The sequence below is a fragment of the Leuciscus leuciscus genome, assembly GCF_965113295.1.
Source record: "Leuciscus leuciscus genome assembly, chromosome: 6".
In the NCBI taxonomy this organism is placed as follows: Eukaryota; Metazoa; Chordata; class Actinopteri; order Cypriniformes; family Leuciscidae; genus Leuciscus; species Leuciscus leuciscus.
Genome location: NC_138730.1, coordinates 47,603,101 through 47,625,406, shown reverse-complemented (window position 1 = coordinate 47,625,406; position 22,306 = coordinate 47,603,101). Strand labels below are relative to the sequence as shown.

Below are 22,306 nucleotides of genomic sequence, written 5' to 3'. Positions count from 1 at the left end.
TTTTATTTAAAAACACTATTGTGAGTTTTTCTTTTGCTATTTGAGCAAATTGGGACACACACACACACACACACATTTTTAATATATTTAATGTAGTCTCTCATTCACTGCTATAGACCTTATGCGCCAGAGAAACGAGGGCGCCGCCATCTTTAGAATATTGTCTTTTAACTTCCGTTTTACGGTCGCTCTGTATATTTCTATGGCGCTGCTGTCCAGGAGTAATTAGCTTTTGAAGTGGATTTACTTAATGTAAAGTTGAGGATCATGAGGATTATAAAGGTTAAAGCAGATGACTAAACAAATGTAAGTCGACCGGGAAGATTAATAAACGAGCCGTTCATTAATAAACACGCAAAATCGCTGTGAAAATACAGTCCGGAAGACAAAAGACAACGAGTGCAGCGCTGAGAAGGGGCGGAGCTACAGAAGGTCTTATAGAAGTTTACCCAACTATGACGACAGCCGCTTCTGAGAAACCCGGTTTACACCCAAAACATAAAAGCTGGTGTTCTGCATATTTTTGACAACGAATAACGAAATCAGCCACAACTGGCCCAAAAAAGTACCAGAATTGCAACTGCTATATAATATTCATATATTGTAAAATGTATAACTGAAGAAGAAGGTGAAAAAAACACAGAAACTAAACAAATGCAAAGTATAATCCGTTTTATTAATGCAGACAAAAATAAGAAAAATGCTCAAACCTTCACCAGGTAACAGCACAAATAAACACAATGTTAAAATGTGTCAGATAAACATAAGATAAACAAAAATAAATAGTAACAATAAAACAATAGAATGTATAATAGAATGTAAATTTAAATGTTGTAGTGTATAAAGTCGCACAAATAACAGAAACTAATGAACAGATGTGCTAATCTGTACTTCCAGATGTGCAGATGCAAAGCGTAAAGAGTTTTATAGAAGCTTGTTTCCGCCACAGAACAAAAAATGAAAAAGGTAATTGCGACTTTTTATCTCAGAAATGTGAGATATAAACTTTATGACACGCAATAGCGACTTTATATCACGCAATAGCGACTTTATATCTCGCAATTCTGACTTTATATCACGCCATTCTGACTTTATATCTCGCAATTCTGACTTTATATCACGCAATTCTGACTTTATATCACGCCATTCTGACTTTATATCTCGCAATTCTGACTTTATATCTCGCAATTCTGACTTTATATCACGCAATTCTGACTTTATATCTCGCAATTCTGACTTAATATCTTGCAATTCTGAAAAATAAAGTCAGAATTGCAAGATGTAAAGTCACAATTATCTTTTAAAATGTTTAATTCTGTGGCGGACACAAGCTTCCGTAGAGTTTTGATGCCGTTTAACAAGAAAACAGAATATGAAAAGATGTGACAGCAACAGTAGAGTACGACAATAAAACGAAGGCAACAAATAAATAGCCAAACAAATAAAAACCATGCAATAAATATTTCATGAAAGATTCTTATAAGATATAAAGATGCACTTGAGTATGTAGGCTAATGTTGCATTGCATAGGGTAAATGAATATAAAAGACTAATGAAGTATAAAATATATTGAAGGATGTGCAAATATATACAGGCAAAATTAAAAGCAAAACAATGCAAATGTAAAGACACTGATGAAAAGCGTGTTTTCCCTCAGTTCTCGACACAGACGTCTTGCAGCGGCGTTCTCTTCTTCCGTCCACCCTCGCGGTCGCCGGCCAGATGAAACCAGCGGATGATGGCCTTCTCCACCTCCAGCTCCGTTATCTGTGCACAGGTGGGGTTTCTCCTCACAGCCTCTACACACACACACACACACATTGTTGAGGTCAGTTTGTATAGAAACACTACACGCCTGCGCACATATACTGTATATGTTCAAACGCGCAAACCTATAGACTGAACACTTCATACGCATGAGCACGCTGTCAGTCTCTCACAGGTTTCTCAACAGTTCCGACAAACATTAAAAGGACAAACATAAACATTAAAATGGCAAAGAACAACAAATTTCAATGAATTAATCCAATGATAAATAAAAAAGAATGAATAGAATCATCCAAGATATTCACGTTTTTCTTTCTTCGGTCGAAAAGAAATGAAGGTTTTTGAGGAAAACACTCCAGGATTTTCTCCATACAGTGACTTCAATGGGGTCCAACGGGTCGAAGGTCCAGATGTGAGTTTCAGTGCAGCTTCAAAGTCTCGACACGATCCAGCCGAGGAATAAGAGTCTTATCTTGACAAACCAGCCGACATTTTATAACTAAATAAACATTTATATACTTTTTAACCAGAAATTCTCGTCTGGCACTAGCTGTGATGAACTTCAAAACCATCCGACATCGTTGTTTTACCTTTTATTTATTTATTTTTTGTTTTGTAAATGGCGTTTGATTTAGTCTTCGCTTTACAAACACTGGGTCTGTTCTTACGCCTACGTCCCGCTTGACCTTTCAACCTGATTACGTAATGTGTGTCGCATCACAGCTAGTGCAAGACCAGCATTAGTGGTTAAAAGTATATAAATGTTTATTCCTCGGCTAGATCATGTCGAGACTTTGAAGCTGCACTGAAACTCATATCTGGACCTTCGACCCGTTGGACCCCATTGAAGTCACTATATGGAGAACAATCCTGGAGTGTTTTCCTCAAAAACCTTCATTTCTTTTCCACTGAAGAAAGAAAGACATGAACATCTTGGATGACGTTGAGGAGAGTAAACTATCAGGACATTTTCATTCTGAGGTGAACTACTCCTTTAAACACTGGAAATGCACCATTATAAATAGAGACGCCACTGGTGCCACAACATCTGGAAGCAGATTTACCACGAAAGCACTTACCAATCACAACGTTCTTAAACTCTAAACTCTGGAAAGATGTTTTCCCGTTGACACCTCTCCAGTTCACCGTTTTGGCCAAGTCATTTTTGATGGCCTGCTTCATTATTCTCCACACCGTGTCCTTCACATCCACTCCGCCCAGCAACCCCAGCTCATCCACCTGGAATGGTTTTAAAACACCTCTTATTGTGGCGTAGGCAGAACACATGGTTTGAATGCCATTTAAATATAACACTAAAACATGATTTTCTAAGTGATTCTGATATTTTGGCAAATTACACGCTAAGAACATCCCTTGCAGTGGCTCTGCTACTAGATTTATTTATGGAGAAGAGAAAGAAATAGATGTCTGTGTTCCTGGCTGAGCTTTTAGTGTTGTTCTGGAAAGTTTGAAGCTGATTGGTTGGTTCTTGTCATATGACCGGCGTACATTTAAAGCGGTGGTGTAATGCCCTTTTCACAAGATGTAAAATAAGTATTTGATGTCCCCAGAGTGTGTGTGTGAAGTTTCAGCTCAAAATATCCCACAGATATTTTTATACAACATGTTAAAATTGTCACTTTTTGAGGGTGAGCAAAAACGCACCGTTTTGTGTCTGTTCCTTTAAATGCAAATGAGCTGCTGCTCCCGTCACAGGGGGCGGAGCTTCAAGAGCTTGTGTCCTTTTACCTCACACACACACACACTGAACATTTCAAAAAGTTTAGCCTTTTATGTTCAAACCGGAGTCAGACAATGATGGAGAGACTCAAGAAGAAGAACATGTAGAAGCAACAGGACATTTCTGAATGGTTAGTTGATGAGTTTATGTAGTTTATGTGTAGTTATCTTCTAGTCAGTGATTAGCATATTCTGTCTTGATAATCTATAATTCGTGTTCCGGGGGCGGGGTTTATGTAGATTCTAGGGTTGGTGATGTCACTAACCCTGGAGGAATGTGGTGTAGTCTCTACCAGCCGTTTGTTGTAGTCCTTAAAAAGTGATTTCTTTAAAAGCAAATATCTCCCTTTGCTTTGAACGTTGAGCGTTGTAACTTTGCAGATGTTGTTTATGATCAAACAGCAACATTACACACTAACTAAAGTTAGAAAAGTCAAATCATAATCAACCGCCCCGTTAAAATAACGAACTTGTGAATGGCTCCTTTGTAGTGTTGTGACCATGTGATGCTGTTCTTTCCACCCCGAATCTAAATCCTGTTTTTTCGGCCTTCCTAAAGTGGAGAAACTTTGAAAAGCTTGAAAAGCCTTTTAACACTATTACTCAGCAGCAAACAACCACAATCTTCACTATTTTCAAAAGACTGCCTTCTGAACCATGCAGTTCGATGCAGTTATAAATGACACAACTGTAACATCACATCTAAAATGTTAGAGAGGTATAAAATAAAGAACTAGAAAGTTTGTTGGGACAAAGACAAATGAAAGTTTGAAAGCTTTAAATTTAGTGAAAAGGAAAGAGAAAGATATTGCTAGCATGAATTAACATCTTTTGCTAACGTTTTAACACATTACGAACATGAATTAACACTTTGTTAGCATGAAATAGCATTTTGCTAGTATGAATTAACCGGTTTTAACATACTGATAACATTTAATAAGCATGTTGCTAACATGTTTTAACACATTTTAACATGAATTAGAATGTTGCTAGCATGTTTTAGCATTTTGTTAGCATGTTGCTAACGTGAATTAGCCTGTTGTTAGCATGAATAGCATATTTTAGCATGAATGTTGCTTGCATGTTGCTTGCATGTTGTCCTAGGATAGTCATTAAGCTTTGCTTAGTGATAGACAGCTTAAATACTCTATTAAGTCTTTTTAAGTTTAAGTTTTCACCCCCTTATTGAAAGTCTGAGACTTTTCGTAGGTTTGATCGTCCATTTAACAAAAATTGTAAGTTGGATCAGTTAGCAAAGATACAGCGACGCAGTCAGAACAGTCTGAGTTTGGTGGTTAGAGCTTTAAAGCTCTAAGAGAAGAAACTACTTCAAATTTTTGCGAAGAATAATAATAGTAGATCAGCGTTACATTTTACACAAGCTCTAAGCGGTAGACCAATCACAACACACTGGGGCTGGCCAATCAGAGCAGACTACACTTTTCAGAAGGCAGGTTTTAATGAAACCGACTCTAAAACCGAGCGTTCAGACAGAAGATGAAAACAGGTGCCGCAACAATGTAACTTAAGTCGAAAAAACATTAGTTTTTTTACATTAAATGATGTAAACGTATTCTAAAATGTATGAACCTTTAAGTGAGCATAATAGGACGTTCAAAAAGAGGTTATATAATAAATGTCTCTTCAGAAGACTTGGATTAAACCGCTCGATTCATATATTTACTGTACATGTACAGCCTATTTATGAATGTTTTGAAGCAGCGAATTAGACTTTAATGGATGGACAGAAATCTCTCAGATTTCATTTGTGCTTCAAAGTCTTATGAGTTTGGAACAACATGATAACAGCATTTATAAAACAGTTAGTTCCAGTCCTTGATTCTGATTGGTCAATAGCTGTGTTGTATTCAGGATAAAACACGGCTTCACCCAACGGTTCTCTGTATCACTACACAACACCCCTAGCAACCACTCTTAGCAACGCAAACATGTGTTCGTTCTCATTGATATTATTCATTGATAAGCTTATAAAGACTATTTTTTCGAGCGGAAGGAAGGTTTGTAGAGATTTTTACTTCATGAAAGTTGCATTGATACATATTTTTGGCTATTAATATTTGTATTGTGTGGTAACCATTTAATAAAAGCAATAATGTACACAAGGCTAGTGCTGTCTTGTGAATAATACAGCTTACGTAAACAAGCATAAGTGAGAGTCACGCACCACTTTCCTTCGGGTCTCCGGACAGGATCGCAGCTGGTTCTCCAGGGCGGATAACGACCTCAGGTCTTCGATGGGGAAGCGTCTTTGATTTAAACAGTCGGCGTCTGAGTTTTCCCGCACACCGTGCGACTGGAGATCCTGAACCATCCTTATTAAGCTCATCTGCTGCCCAATAACAATCTCCTGTTTCGTGGTCAGGTCGTGAAGAAGCGCTGAAACATCAAACACAGGAATTGTAAAGTTACATACGAGTCTCACATCTTAAAGCCCACATGAAATCACAATCGACAATTCATATTTTTTTTATTGAATATCGCAGTGTTTATTCTAAATGATTTATAGGTGCACATCATCATTATTGTTTTGGTAATCTTGAATCAGAATAAGTTCCTCTTGCAGCATCTGTTCTCTTCTCTGATGACGAGGGCGGGGCAACCTGTCACTCACATGAGATCAGCCAATAGCAAACCACAACCATCCAATCAACTCCTTATGGACACAATCAAGCCCCGCCCACATTGTTCTTGTTCCAGAAGCGTTTCAGAGAAGACGAGTGTAACTTACATTTCATGGCGACTTTAAAGTCCCCCTGTGGTGAGAATCCAGCTTTTAATGTTGTTTATGTGTCTATGTGGTGTTTTTAATACGCTATAAGACAAAACATGTGTAAATTCACAAGTCGACAGCATTGCTGAGTATTTCCTCCTTAAAACTGCAGTGAACCAAAGACAGTCTCAAACACACGCTTTGAAATCGCTGGTGTTTCTGACGTCACAAACTACCTTGTAACCAATCAGATCAACGTGTGATCGTCAACCAGTGGATCTCTGAGCTGAGTGAGTGAGTGGAGGCGGGGCTCATTTGCATATTCATAGAACCGCGCATACTAAATGAGGCGATGTGTCGAGTTACATTCAAGATATTTTAAGGCATGAAGAATTAAAAACGTTTAAATATGTAATTTTGGTGATCAGAGATGAGTTTTAAGGGATACAATGATTGGCTACACTTTATTGTTAGCTATAACAATAAAGATATTGTTCTAAAAGTGTAAAAGAATAGCAGAGTCCACAGCACAACAGTGAACGATATAGTTGGAATCATTTGTCCAGATGATGAATGATAAAACACTGACAGCCAATCAGAATTCATCCTGATTCAAAGCGCTCGAGTATTTAAAGCGACAGACGCGTATAATAAACAGAACAATAACGTTCTTTATGTGCAAGAACGTTAACAAACCCGTCTCCATACCGGCGTGATGACTCTGATCTTCAACCAGGTGGAACTGGATAATATTCTGAATGTTCTGATCCAGTCTGACCTTTGACCTGTAATGCTGCCTGAATCATAAACTGTTGGTTCGTTGGCCAGAGGAGAACTGAGCGACTGAGTCTGGTTTCTCTCAAGGTTTTTTTTCCTCCATTCTGTCACTGATGGAGTTTTGGTTCCTTGCCAGTGTCGCTTTTGTCTTGCTTAGTCGGGGACATTTCATTTAATATTCAACAATATTAATGATCCGCCTGCATTGACACCATTAAATGAGAACTGAACTGAGCTGGACGATTTCTTAAATCAAGATCCATTTACTAAAGTAGTAAAATGTCCTGTTTTCCGGGGGAATTAATCAAAATTAAGTGAGTTTTTGCTTAAAACAAGCAAAATTATCAGGCAATGGGGTGATAAAAATAATCTTGTTTCTGTGTGAATTAACATTATTTTTCTTACCCCATTGGCAGATAATTTTGCTTGTTTTAAGCAAAAACTCACTTAATTTTGATTAATTCCCCCGGAAAACAGGACATAATATCTTATATGTCATTTTACTCATCTAGTAAATGCATCTTGATTTGAGAATTTTTTTGATATTTGGACTGGAAACAAGACAAAAATACTAAGTAAGAAAAGCATTTTTTGCAGTGCTTTTGAAATGAATACCTTTTTTTCCAACAGAAATGAAGCATCACAGAACTTCCTTAAGCTGGACTGTGATGCTATTTCCTTCTAGAAACAAACTTTGTTGCATTATTTTCCTGTTATCTCTGTAAAGCTGCTGTGAAACACTGTGTTGTAAAAAGCGCTGTATAAATAAAGGTGTCTTGAGTTGATGTGCACAGCCTTTACACCCGATGGATGATCTGCTTCTTACATCTGATGAAGGGGTCGCAGCACGAGAGGCTCGTCTCCTGAGGCCACAGTGATGGAGTCGCCGGTCCCGGAGACTGGGGGTCCGGTGTGGTTCTCTCGGGCCACGGCTCGGGAAGCTCAATCGCTTGGCATGAAGACGACGACCCCAGAGTCACATGATGCCACTCCAACACGGGCGGCGTCGAGGTTTCACTCGGGCCCGTCAGGGGCCGCACAGGGGCCAGGGTTCGACTCGACTCAGTACAAGCTGATAAAATAGTTTTTTTGCATGGAGGTTGTGTTTGAGGGGCTTGTGGTACATTAGTGTTCTGGGGTGCGACGGCCTCCAAACCAGCGTCGTATTCATCCAGAAGCCGTCTGTTCCGTCTAGAAATTGGATGATTATTAAGTTAGGCTGGTACATCCGTAATATCCAGTGAAATATGTGTGTGTGTTCATACAGCAAGTCCTCAAGCAGTGTTTCTGTCTCGTTCTCCAGCACAGATATCTAAACATTCTTAGATCAAGATACATTTACTGGAGAAGAAGCAAAATGACGGTTTGTGCTTAAAACCAGAACAAATATAGAGTCAAATAATTCAAAGAGAAAACGAGATTATTTATCTGACTCAATTGGCAGATATTTGGTCTGGTTTTAAGCTCAAACTCACTTAATTTTAATAATTTTTTCATTAAACAAGACTTAATATCTTCAGTCATTTTGCTTTAGGGATTAGAGATGCATGATATATCGGCCACCATATCAGTATTGGCCGATATATGTTCATTTTTAATGTTATGGTTATCGGCGTGATGAGAAAATTTATCAACGTCATATCTGCTACATAAAATAATACTGAGAACATCTTTATAATTGTGTGTTTGAGATGTGGCTTTTAATGGTGAGACTTGTGTTTGTGTAATCAGGCTCTCAAAAATGATATATAAAAATGTGGATTTAGATTTATCGGCCAATATATAGGTTATCGGCTTTCAAATATAAAAAATTATCGGTATCGGCCAAAATGTTCATATCTAACATTAGCATCCCTAATCTTCATTTAAGAATGTTTAGATATTTGTGCTGGAAAACTAGACAGAAACACTGAGGAAGAACATCATTATTATGGACTAAGTTTACATGTGCACCGATAATGTGATTATTTAAAGATGTTGACACGACACAAGCAAACGTCTTAGTCTTCACTCCCGCTTACATGCATTCATTATTCTGATAATTCGCTAAGAATCATAATAATGTTGTGTTACTGGCCGATGTTTTAATCTACTTACGTCAAATGACACACTTCTATGGACTTACTGGACCAATATACCACATTATATTAATGCTGCACAACATGAACTCGGTTTCTTAAGCACACTAAATTGTGATTCCTTATTTAGCGCTACGTTTATGAGTGTGTGTATGTGTTCGTCACATGGTCAGAGTGGAGTAATGCCATTAGTGTTTACATGCCATTTACTGTGATTAAAACTGGCATTCGCCACATATTTCACTACGATTATGAGCGTGGAAGTATTGTACATGTAAACATGATACAAAGACCTTTTAGACAGATTTACACACATAATATAGCCAATCCTACTTTATTTTGTGTTTGAGAGGCCTCGGGGAGCCAGACCCGTCCTGTAACCGGTGATCATTCTGCTGCTCCACAAGAGGAAGCTTTCGCATCGCTTCACTATAGTTATCTATCAACGACAGGGTTACAAAATCAGAATACACACACATTTGTTTAGTGCAGTTACACTGCAAAAATGCTTTTCTTACTTAGTATTGTTGTCTTGTTTCCAGTCCAAATATCTAAAAATTCTTAAATCAAGATGCATTTACTAGATGAGTAAAGATAACATAAGATATTATGTCTTGTTTTCCGGAGGAATTAATCAAAATTAAGTGAGTTGTTGCTTAAAAAAAAGTGAAATTATCTGCCAATCTTAATTCAAACAGAAACAAGATTATTTTTCTCACCCCATTGGCATCATTTTGCTTGTTTTAAGCACAAATCACTTCATTTTGATTTATTTACCCAGAAAACAAGACATAATATCTTATGGCATTTTACTACTTTAGTAAATGTTTCTTGATTTAAGATTTTTTTTTAGATTTGGACTGGAAACAAGACTAAGAAAATATGAAAAGAAAAGAAAAAATAATTAAGTATGAACAGCATTTTCTGCAGTGTAACCTTTCAAATTAAATGCATTTTTGAAAAAAGGATTTCTACATACTTGCAGTGTACATGATTTTAACCTTATACGCAGACCAAGACTCCTGCGGCTGCTCCGAACTCTCGCTCGCTCTCTGAACTCCTTCATCCATGTACGGAGGCCACGAACACACACCGTTCTTCACCCAGAACGCAGGCACGACCTCCACCTCTTCAGTGTCCACAAAGCTGACGATGTGGTACATGTTTCCTGCCAACACAACTAATATGAATCAATGTATTGTGAATCCTAGATCTCATACTTGTGTAGATTGTCTAAAGGCCCTGATGTACTCATGGCAAAGATCTTCCATTCTTCATTTGTTGTACTTTATTGTTCAGAATTGGTCTTTGGTCTCGCCATACAATCACAACACAATTAACAATACACAACATCCACAATAGTGGTATACTGTTAACGAATATCCCAACACTGCTGTTTGAGTGCTTTCCTCTCAAAAACTAAATACGCACAACAAAAATGTGAAAACAGAAGTTCAGAAAGCATCTGATCATACAGCACTTTCTACAATAGATCGCTTTAAATCATCAGCTTTACAGTATTAAACATGAACAACAGTGTCAGCTTCAGTTTCTATTATAAAGCGTCTCTCGGTGTGTTCATGATCATGTGACCTCGACCGACTGAACAGAAGAAATGAAGGTTTAGACCTCAAAGAGGGCGGAGCCTCAGAGCCACACCCACTTATTACATCATCAACACACGGACCAATGGGAGATCAGAGGTGTTTACCAGCCGGAGTCAGAAAACAAACTCCAAACAAACTTTGTTTTGGCTCGATTTAGTTTGAAATTAAGTTCTTCGATTTCGCCCCAAGTATATATTGGGGCCTTAATCAGAGCACAACGTGTATTAAAACACTTCATTTTAAATGTAATGGGGAAAAACAGCAAACCTGTCCATTCCCTCAAGCACCAACATGACATACTTGTGTATATTTTGTCTGAGATCTGAGGCCGATGGAAGCGCATGGTTAGCGGCAGCGGTTCTGTACGGTTCGGAGACACACCTCTGACGAATCGCTCACCTGTTTCCAGAGGAGAAGCGTCCAAACTCAGGGCTCTGGAGTTCACTGGATATTCCTCCGACACCGGTGAATTCCACATTCCACCGGGCTTCATTTTACTCGTTAGCATAAAATCACTCCCTACAGATTGACGAACAAAGAACAGAGTTCATAATTCAGAGAGGCCCATAATTCTAAAGATTGGTTAATTCTAGTACTAGAACTAGTACTACTATATAAAGTGATCTCTGACCAACTCTAGCTGGTCCTGTTGTTCCCGTGCTGAAACTATCCTGGTCTTCCACTTCTGGACCCAACGAGGAAAGAGCAGGAGAAACTAGGGATGAAATCAGTCACCCAAATAAGCATAAAATGATTGAGAAAGTATATAGAATATCATATTTTTGCATCTGATATAAAACAGAAAAGCACTATCATAATTCTTAGTGTGTTTTACTCGGTCCACTGTCCCACTGTTCGTCCTCCATGTGTTCCTCTTTGATCTGAATGGATTTGATTCCGTCTTCCTGCATGAGCCTGCATAACTCTGATGAGGGAAAAAAGTGAAAGATTATGGATAAAACATGAAATACAACATAAACATGCATTGTTAAAGGTGCAGTAAGAGATTTCTGAGAAATGCTGTTGATATTTAAAATCACCAAAACAAACGCCTCTACCCATCGTTATAGCTCCGCCCCCAAAGTCACAAACACCTCCCCATCATGCGTGGACACGCCCCTTATTGCTGATTGGCTACAAGTGTTTTGTGGCGCTCGGTCTGATCCACTTTTAAGAGTCACAGATCGCTTACTGCACCTTTAAAGAAAAAGTTTGCAGAAGCTCAAACGTGATGCGTAACACGAGAATGAACCTCATTGGTTCTTGCTGAAGCTCAAACGTGATGCGTAACACGAGAATGAACCTCATTGGTTCTTGCTGAAGCTCAAACGTGCTGCGTAACACGAGAATGAACCTCATTGGTTCTTGCTGAAGCTCAAACGTGCTGCGTAACACGAGAATGAACCTCATTGGTTCTTGCTGAAGCTCAAACGTGCTGCGTAACACGAGAATGAACCTCATTGGTTCTTGCTGAAGCTCAAACGTGCTGCGTAACACGAGAATGAACCTCATTGGTTCTCGCACATCAAGTAAACATTTTTAGGCTTCCGATTATAACTAATGTGTGAGTTGATGAATGTTTATTTGTTTATAACAGCCTAAATTCAATCTGTTCATCATTTAAAGTCATCGAGTCTCTTTCGAAAATTTGGTCTAAACCGATCAATTCATATACATTAGTTTTACAATCTCATTATGAACTCTTCAAAGTGGTAGTTGCATAGACTGTCAATGGAGGGACAGAAATCTCTTCTCATCTTTCATTTGTGTTCCGAAGTCTTTGTTTGGAACGACATGAGGGTGAGTAATTATATGAAAGAATTTTCATTTTTGGGTGAACCCTTTTAGTACTGTAACATAATAATGAATCAAAGCATACCCAGATAGCAAATGATATCTGACCCCTCATCCGGGCCTCATCTAAGGCACATGTGGCCACAACTCACACTAAAACCAGCTTGATGTATGTGGGCCAGATGTGGCCCATGTGACCTTTTCCACTGCCAAAACTGAGCCATATGTGCCACAGATGAGGCCCAGATATAGTATGCTATCTGGGTATGGAATGAGAAATGGAAAATTAAATGATGAAAATGCACCTTTGGTAATCCAAGGCATTGTTGTTTATCTTTACTTCCGGGGTTCTTCCCACCGGAGCCTCGCTTTCGATTTCAAAATAACGGCTGCGTGAAATCAGCGTATGGACAATGAAAGCTGTAGTGAAATCATAAGTTGATTTATCCATGTTTTAATATGCTCTCATTCATGGAGATTTTTAGATGTATACCGAGGCTCTTTAGGTTGTGTGGAATCTGCAATCTCTGACCCAGTTTGTTAGCTCGTTTCCTGCCAACTGGCATCCAGGGGTGTCAAAATACTATTGGCTGAACTGGCAGTGGGCGGAGTCACACAGACCAAAACAAAAACAGACATTCCAACACGGAACACAGATTTCAAAGTAAAATAACTGGCTGTAGAAGTGTTTATCAGACAGACGAGTATGTGAACTTAGCATGTCTCCTAAATATCTGCAAACATATGGTATTTGTATGCTTTAGTAGAGTGAAAAAGTTACATACAGCATCTTTAAAGAGTGAAAGGAGCAGAAGTCAGGGATGAGTCCCGCATCATGTTGAGTTTAAACAGTGTCACGTGAGAACTGAAGTACCTCTCTGTCCGCTGGTGTTGACTTGTGTTCCCACTGAGCGCAGGTTCGACTGGTTCTGTCGGGCTGATCGCAGTTCGCTCTCGGTAAACTGCAGTTTAAGCATCAGCGTCTCGACCTCCATCTTCCGGCGCGTCATCTCCTGCTCCACCGCGCGGCTCATCTCCAGCAGCGCGCATTTGGCGAAGCGCTCGAGGATCGACGCGAGCGTCGCATGGATATCAGCCGATGCAGACATTAGAGCCGCGTAATGGCGAATGATAAAAGGCTATTGGTTTTTTTTTTAAATAAAGACTAGGGTGATTCTGAGCCTTTTCTCGCGCTGGGTTAATAGTCGAGCATGTACCAATGTTTACACAAATCTCACAAAAGAAATGAGCAGTTCCCAGTGAAGTGACGTCAACGTTTGAAGGACCAATAGATGTCGGATGGTTTCGTTTCAATACATTAAAACCTAGTTTAGAAGCGCCATAGAAAAACGCACCGACCCGAATTACTGAGAGATTTGCGTTTCACAACATACTGACACGTTTTGGTTACACTTTATTTTAAGGTGTCATTGTTACAGTGTAATTGTACTGAGTATTAAGTAACTACATGTACTTACTATAGGGTTAGGGTAAGATTAGGGTTTGGGGTTACACTTTATTTTAAGGTGTCATTGTTACAGTGTAATTATATATTTAAGTACTGAGTAATATTAATTAACTACATGTACTTACTATAGGGTTAGGGTAAGATTAGGGTTTGGTTGAGGGTTAGTTGCATGTAATTATGCATAATTTACTGTTATTACTATGGTAAGTACATGTTACATATGTAAAATGACACTGTAAAATAAAGTTTTAATTCTAAATATTAATTTTCAACAGAGTAGAAGTTAATTCTAGTGAATATTTGACCATGGCGAAAGAGGTAATCATTATCACATTAGTATTTCTTTTTTGATGTACAAGTCTTGCATCACATGACAACTTTGTTGTTTATAATAAACATTTTGTGCCGAATTTGAGAGATGGTCAGACTTACCATTCTGAAACCTGAAATATATCTGAATATGAGAAAAAAAACAGCAAAACATACACCACATATTTATAGTGAAAGTACTAATTTATTGAAATTAAATGCATAGCGTGTTGAATGTATACAACAGAAATTAAAGTATATAAAACAATTTCCTGTCTATACAGATTGTCGTATTCTTAATTAAGCCGTTGTATTATGTCTTTATGTATTTGTCTTTGAATGCATTAGCATTTATAACACTATGATCACAACATTAAACCATTAAGGGTGAAAATGAACACCACTGACATCAGATAATTAGCTAATATGGTAACACTTTACAATAAGATCTCATTTGTCAACATTAGTTAAGACAATAACTAACATGAATTATCAATATATATTCTTACAGCATTTGTTTATGTTAGTTTACCGTGCATTTACTAATGTTAACACAAATCTTGATCTTAAAAATGTAAATGTTCAAATTAACATGAACTAAGATTAATAAATGCTTCAGAAGAATTTATCATTGTTAGTTCATGAAACTATAGTAAAGTGTTACCATTAATATTCATAAGGGTGGCTGAGTTTATTTTGTATGAATAGAATACTGAGATTTAGACAAATAGCTGTACACCTCATGGGGGTCTCACCCTCACCCCCACATATTTATATATTTTATCATAAGAAAATTAGTAAATTGAAAAATAATATCAGAATATTAAAGAGTATAAAAGGTTTTGGACATACACAACTTTCTTTGCACACATATTTTACACTACGCGATCATGTTATGGAAGCTTGTTTCTGTCACGGAATAAAAAAGGTAATTGCGACATAGATATAAACTCACAGTTACACTTTATTTTAAAGGTGTCTTTGGCACTGTAATTATACATTTAAGTACTGAGTAATTGTATTACATTTACTTACTATGGGGTAATGGTTAGGATGAGGGTTAGTTGCATGTAATTACGTATAATTTATAGTTATTACTATAGTAACTGCATGTAACACGTGTAACAAGTATACTGTAACAAAGTGTTACCATACCAGGTTAGGATGATGGTTTGGTTTAGTTGCATGTAATTACGGATAATTTATAGTTATTACTATAGTAGCAACATGTAACACGTGTAACAAGTACACTGTAACATAGTGTTACCATACCAGGTTAGGATGAGGGTTTGGTTTAGTTGCATGTAATTACGTATAATTTATTTATTACTATAGTAGCAACATGTAACACGTGTAACAAGTACACTGTAACATAGTGTTACCATACCAGGTTAGGATGAGGGTTTGGTTTAGTTGCATGTAATTATGTATAATTTATAGTTATTACTATAGTAACTGCATGTAACAGGTGTAACAAGTACACTGTAATAAAGTGTTACATTACCAGGTTAGGATGAGGGTTTGGATAAGTTAGATGTAATTATGTATAATTTATAGTTATTACTATAGTAGCAACATGTAACACGTGTAACAAGTACACTGTAACATAGTGTTACCATACCAGGTTAGGATGAGGGTTTGGTTTAGTTGCATGTAATTATGTATAATTTATAGTTATTACTATAGTAACTGCATGTAACACGTGTAACAAGTACATTGTAACAAAGTGTTACCATACCAGGTTAGGATGAGGGTTTGGTTTAGTTGCATGTAATTATGTATAATTTATAGTTATTACTATAGTAACTGCATGTAACAGGTGTAACAAGTACACGTTAACATAGTGTTACCAAATTCACAATTGCGAGTAATAAAGTCCAAATTGCAAAATGCAATTTTTAATCTGTGACGGAAACGAGCTTCCACATGATGCGCTTTAGTTGGTTAGTTAGTCAGTTTTCCCATCTTTCCTGCTGTCTCTATCTCTATCCCAGTGAGTGCCGGATAACCTGTCCGTGTTTTCTCTCTCTCTGCTCCTCTTCACCGTGGCGCGAGCGACGGCTTCATCAAAACACATGCTGATGCCGCTGTTCCTCTTCCCCTCTTTCTCCGTTTCCCTGTGCAGATCTTTCCTCCGATCCACCACACCATCCCAACTCCCCGGGCGCTCTCTCGGACCCTCGTCCTCCTGCTTCTCCTCAGCGTCTCTGTGCTCTTTCTCTTCTTCGCTCAGCAGTTCCTCCACTCCTTTATCCTCGTGCTGTCCGTCCGTCAGCGGTGTGTGTCTGTGCTCAAACTGCTTTCTGAGTGCGAAGGCCGTGAGTTTTGAGTTTTGAGGTTTGGGTGGGACGGCGGGAACCACTCTGGCTTGATTTGCCAAACGTTTGGGAGCCGTTGATGAGATGCTGTCGTTTTCTTCACGCTGAATCTCATCTGCTTCAGGATCATCTCTACCTTCTTTTCCTTCAACTATCTCCTCAATGTTTACCTCAACAAAACCTTCTACAACCTTTACATTCACATCCTCCTCAGTGTTTCGTTCATGACTTTCCACTGTATCTTCCTTTCTTTCATCTAGTTCTTCTTTTACAGTTTCATCCTTTGCATTTTCCTCTTCTTCCTCAAATTCTCCACTATTTTCCACTAAATCTTCCTTTCTTTCATCTTGTTCTCCTTCTTTCACAGTTTCTTCCTTTGTATTTTCCTCTTCTTCATCACATTCTTCACTATTTTCCACTAAATCTTCCTTTCTTTCATCTTGTTCTCCTTTCACAGTTTCATCCTTTACATTTTCCTCTTCTTCATCACATTCTCCACTATTTTCCACTAAATCTTTTCTCTCATCTTGTTCTCCTTTTACAGTTTCATCCTTTGCTTTTTCCTCTTCTCCCACACATCCTCCACTATTTTCCATTAAATCTTCTTTCCTTTCATCTTGTTCTCCTTCTTTTACAGTTTCATCCTTTACATTTTCCTCTTCTCCCTCACATTCTCCCTCACATCCTCCACTATTTTCCGCTAAATCTTCTTTCCTTTCATCTTGTTTTCCTTCTTTTACAGGTTCTTCCTTTGCATTTTCCTCTTCTTCCTCACATTTTCCACTAATTTCCACTAAATCTTCCTTTCTCTCATCTTGTTGTCTTTCTTTTACAGGTTCTTCCTTTGAATTTTCCTCCTCTTCCTCACATTTTCCACTAATTTCCACTAAATCTTCCTTTCTCTCATCTTGTTGTCTTTCTTTTACAGATTCAACCTTTGAATTTTCCTCTTTCTCCTCGCCACTATTTCCCTCCAAATCTTCTTTCCTTTCAGTCACGCTCACTTCTTTCTCATCACTAGATTCTTCAACTGATCCAGTCTTTGCATCTTCTTCATCACACACTTCGTCACACTTTTCTTCCTCTGTGTCTGTTTTGTTGATGCTGTTCTCACACTCTTTCAACTCTTCTGACTCCGTTTCCTCACTCTTCTCATCCTCAATCTCTCGCTCGCTCATAATCACTGTTGGTTTCTCTGATGGTTGATCTTGAGGAGCCAGTGAGATGCAGTCGACAACAGTGAGCTCATTGATGATCACCTCACTGTTACCATGGTAACCGTCAGCATCTGCACCTGGAAGCTCATTGGTCTCAGGTTTTTCGGGATCTGGTGAAGAAGGTATCGAGTCCGGTCCGAAATATGTGTCCTCGTCACTGGCTTCATCTTCCCTTCTGTACACAAACAAAAGGTGTAAAATATTACAGTAACACTTTATTTTACAGTGTCCTTGTTACCTATGTTACATGAACAGTAAACTATGCATAATTACATGCAACTAATCCTCAACCAAATCCTAATCCTACCCTAACCCTATAGTAAGTACATGTAGTTAAATAATATTACGCAGTACTAAAATATATAATTACACTGTAACAACGACACCTTCAAATAAAGTGTAACCAATATTACACAAGAACTACACATTTTATGTTGTTCCAACTCAACATAAAAAGTCTTTGTAACTTGAAACACAAATGGAGACTAGCGGAGAGATTATAAATTCATATGCTTCAGGTACTTACATCAACGTGTGTTTCTCATTCCCAGCATCCTCTTCTTTCTCGCGTTCATTCGTCTTTAATACACCTGAACTGAGATGAAAAGCGTTTTCACTATTGTCTGTCAATGTAGGAGCGGTAGGAATCACGTCTTCCGATTGGTCGGCATCTTTACTGTTCTCTGGAGGAAGTACGTTTTGCATCCCATCTAAGCAATCTGATTGGTTACTGCGGTGAACCGCTACATCGCTGCTAGCAGGAGTGTCAACAGTGGTTTCTGGACCCGACCAAGAGAGACCCTGAAAACACCGACTGGATGGGAGACTGTGACAAAACATGTCCTCATATTCAGACCCTTTATCAGACTCATCATCATCATCATCACCAGGGCTGTAGTCGTCGTCGTCGTCGTCTGATGATAATGACAGAGCTGGTAGGAAGGGGCGGGACTTATAAGGCAAACTGTGTGATTTCCCAGGAATAAGCCTGTGTGCGAACGACGGGCTGATGATTTTGGCTGCCGGTGTTTCAGAGTCACTAGTGCAGTTTTGCAATGAGCATGAAACGGCCCGATTATCCTGGTTTTGATCTTCCTCTTCCTCGTATTCCATTTCGAAACAAGGTGCTTCGACTGAAAACTCAACCTGGCAAACGGAGAGAAAGCGAGACAGACGTCAGATGCAGGAAGAGGAGCATCGAGAGACAATATAAACACTGATTCAAACAAAAGCCAACAGTATTAAACTACACATTTTAACTAATTATTGACTACAGGGGGACTCTTAACTTATTTTATTTGATAATATTTGAATAAATAATGTAAATTAAATGATCATAAATAATAAACAAATTATTTTATTATTAGTGCTGTCTAATCGATTAATCCCGATTAATTGCATCTAATATAAAAATCTGTAAGTTTGTGTGCATAGTAATGTGAAAAAGACAGGACACTTTTGAATTCCATGGTTTTACGTATCAGAGCATAATAAAAATGATCTGGTCCATAGCAGGTCTTAAAATGAGGTAAATACAACCTCAGAAGAACAACAACACGACATATCACACCGTGTCATTATTTATTTAACAAAAATAAAGCCAAAATGAAGAAGCCATGAGTGACAAATTAAGTCGTACTGCTTCTATAGGGATTAAGAAGGTAAGAAGCAGATTAACTAATCATCAGCAAGTGCGTTCACCTCTATAAAAGCAGAAGTTTTGCCAGTTTGCTGGTCTGGAGCCATCAGGTGTGTGTTAAAGCACAATGCCAACAGGAAAGACATCAGAAATGATCTTAGAGAAGCAATTGTTGCTGCCATCAATCTAAGAAGGGTTATACGGGCATTTCCAAACAAACTGAAATCCATCATCAACATTCAAGACAGTTGCCAATCTTCCCAGGAGTGGACGTCCCAGCAAAGGTCAGACCGTGGAATCGCAAAACACCCAAGAGCTACATCTCAGACTCTACAGGCCTTAACATGTTAAAAGTTAAAGTTCATAACAGTAGAGTTAGAAAAAGACAGGAGAAGTGTGTCATGTTTGGAAGGGCGCAGAAGTCGGCAACTTTCTGCAGAGTCAATAGCTACAGACCTCCAAACTTCGTGTGGCCTTCAGATTAGCTCAAGAACAGTGAGTAGAGCTTCAAAGAATGGGTTTCCATGGCCGAGTGGTGTAAAGCGTGGGATACAGTGGTGTAAAGCGTGGGATATAGTGGTGTAAAGCGTGGGATGCAGTGGTGTAAAGCGTGGGATGCAGTGGTGTAAAGCGCGGGATGCAGTGGTGTAAAGCATGGGGTGCAGTGGTGTAAAGCGTGGGGGGCAGTGGTGTAAAGCGTGGGATGCAGTAGTGTAAAGCGTGGGATGCAGTGGCGTAAAGCGTGGGATGCAGTGGTGTAAAGCGTGGGATGCAGTGGTGTAAAGCGTGGGATGCAGTGGTGTAAAGCGTGGGATGCAGTGGAGTAAAGCTAGGGGGGCAGTGGTGTAAAGCGTGGGGTGCAATGGTGTAAAGCGTGGGGTGCAATGGTGTAAAGCATGGGATGCAGTGGTGTAAACCGTGGGATGCAGTGCTGTAAACCGTGGGGTGCAGTGGTGTAAACCGTGGGATGCAGTGCTGTAAACCGTGGGGTGCAGTGGTGTAAAGCGTGGGATGCAGTGGTGTAAAGCGTGTGGTGCAGTGGTGTAAAGCGTGGGATGCAGTGGTGTAAAGCGTGGGATGCAGTGCTGTAAACTAGGGGTGCGCCAAAATATCGATATGGCGATATCTCGCGATATTTTCTCCCGCGATCGATTCTCGATGCGCTCTTGCCAAGTATCGATCCTAAAAGCCGTTAGGGCGGGCGTACACGGTGCGAGTTCGGACACTCGGGAGGTCGTGAGATATTGCACACGTTGCGAGTCAGTTTAACTGCTAATCGCGTCAAAGCAGCTGGTACACGGCACGACTGTCCTGCATTAATTTTATCCCGAGCCGGCAGCAATCACGTGGGCTTTCGCGCTAAACACAGAGACCGTCATGTTGCGAATGGGAGAGAGAGAGAGAAAAGTGTGTGTGTGTGTGTGTGTGACAGTGACAGTGTATGCGCACGCTGTATGGTTGCTGCCACTGAGGTATAGCCCCATCGACGTGGTTGTGTATGATTTGGCAATATGGGACAGCTGGTGAAAAAACATGTTTAAAAATTATCGGGAGGTTGGGAGGTGCTCGTAACGTGCTCGGCTCGGCTTGTAATTCCTCTCACACGCTGCGAGCCGCGACCCCGAGTGAAAAAAATCATCTGCAGCAAAACAAAAATAGTGTCTGTGACTGTTTTGTTGCAACTGATAAGACACAAGTTGTTTTTGTTATTGTGTTTCATAAAAAAAAAAAAAAAAATGGAGATTCATTTTCCTAATAAAAAAATAAAAAGATTTATTTCTTAAAACATGATATATTGTGAGTTATTACTGATAATATATCGATTATCGCAGTATCGCCATATCGTGATATTATCGGTATCGTGAACAATGTATCGCGTATTGTATCGTATCGTGAAGTACCCAGTGATTCCCAGCCCTACTGTAAACCGTGTGGTGCAGAGGTGTAAAGCGTGGGGTGCAGTGGTGTAAAGCGTGGAATGCAGTGGTGTAAAGCGTGGGATGCAGTGGCGTAAAGCGTGGAATGCAGTTGTGTAAAGCGTGGGATGCAGTGGAGTAAAGCGTGGGATGCAGTGGTGTAAAGCGTGGAGTAAAGCATGTGATGCAGTGGTGTAAAGTGTGGGATGCAGTGGCGTAAAACGTGGGATGCAGTTGTGTAAAGCGTGGAGTAAAGCGTGGGATGCAGTGGTGTAAAGCGTGGAGTAAAGCGTGGGATGCAGTGGTGTAAAGCGTGAGATGCAGTGGTGTAAAGTGTGGGATGCAGTTGTGTAAAGCGTGGAGTAAAGCGTGGGATGCAGTTGTGTAAAGCGTGGAGTAAAGCATGGGATGCAGTGGTGTAAAGCGTGGAGTAAAGCGTGGGATGCAGTGGTGTAAAGCGTGGAGTAAAGCGTGGGATGCAGTGGTGTAAAGTGTGGGATGCAGTGGCGTAAAGCGTGGGATGCAGTTGCGTAAAGCGTGGGATGCAGTTGTGTAAAGCGTGGCATGCAGTGGTGTAAAGCGTGGTGTAAAGCGTGGGATGCAGTGGTGTAAAGCGTGGGATGCAGTGGTGTAAAGCGTGGTGTAAAGTGTGGGATGCAGTTGTGTAAAGCATGGAGTAAAGCGTGGGATGCAGTGGTGTAAAAAGTGGAGTAAAGCGTGGGATGCAGTGGTGTAAAGTGTGGGATGCAGTGGCGTAAAGCGTGGGATGCAGATGTGTAAAGCATGGGATGCAGTGGTGTAAGCGTGGAGTAAAGCGTGGGATGCAGTGGTGTAAAGTGTGGGATGCAGTGGTGTAAAGCATGGGATGCAGTGGTGTAAAGCATGGGATGCAGTTGTGTAAAGCGCGGAGTAAAGCGTGGGATGCAGTGGTGTAAAGTGTGGGAT

General features: G+C 39.5%; 2 protein-coding genes across 4 annotated transcripts in view; both read right to left on the bottom strand.

Annotated features, from left to right (window-relative positions):
- Positions 1 to 657: 657 nt before the first annotated feature.
- LOC309501082 (uncharacterized protein) lies at positions 658 to 13,746 on the bottom strand. Of its 2 annotated transcripts, none has more exons than XM_082173052.1 (10): positions 13,369 to 13,746; positions 11,536 to 11,625; positions 11,332 to 11,415; positions 11,100 to 11,219; positions 10,073 to 10,273; positions 9,427 to 9,532; positions 7,842 to 8,206; positions 5,693 to 5,904; positions 2,847 to 3,006; positions 658 to 1,799 (listed from the first exon to the last, which is right to left on the bottom strand). In XM_082173052.1, exons 1-10 carry the CDS (start codon positions 13,601 to 13,603, stop codon positions 1,654 to 1,656), a joined length of 1,719 nt encoding a protein of 572 aa, XP_082029178.1. In that variant the 5' UTR covers positions 13,604 to 13,746; the 3' UTR covers positions 658 to 1,653. The 2 variants fall into 2 exon arrangements, with proteins under 2 accessions (XP_082029178.1, XP_082029179.1); XM_082173053.1 differs by having other exon boundaries at positions 10,073 to 10,261; positions 13,369 to 13,743.
- Positions 13,747 to 14,456: 710 nt separating this feature from the next.
- Positions 14,457 to 22,306, bottom strand: part of LOC309501031 (uncharacterized protein) — a 41,104-nt gene continuing 33,254 nt past the window's right edge. For both annotated transcript variants that reach the window (XM_082172950.1, XM_082172951.1), the window contains exons 14-15: positions 18,333 to 18,952; positions 14,457 to 17,981 (exon numbers count right to left, since the gene is read on the bottom strand). In XM_082172950.1, the coding sequence (XP_082029076.1) occupies positions 16,220 to 17,981; positions 18,333 to 18,952 (2,382 nt within the window). In that variant the 3' untranslated portion in view covers positions 14,457 to 16,219. The remainder of the gene's footprint in view (positions 17,982 to 18,332; positions 18,953 to 22,306) is intronic.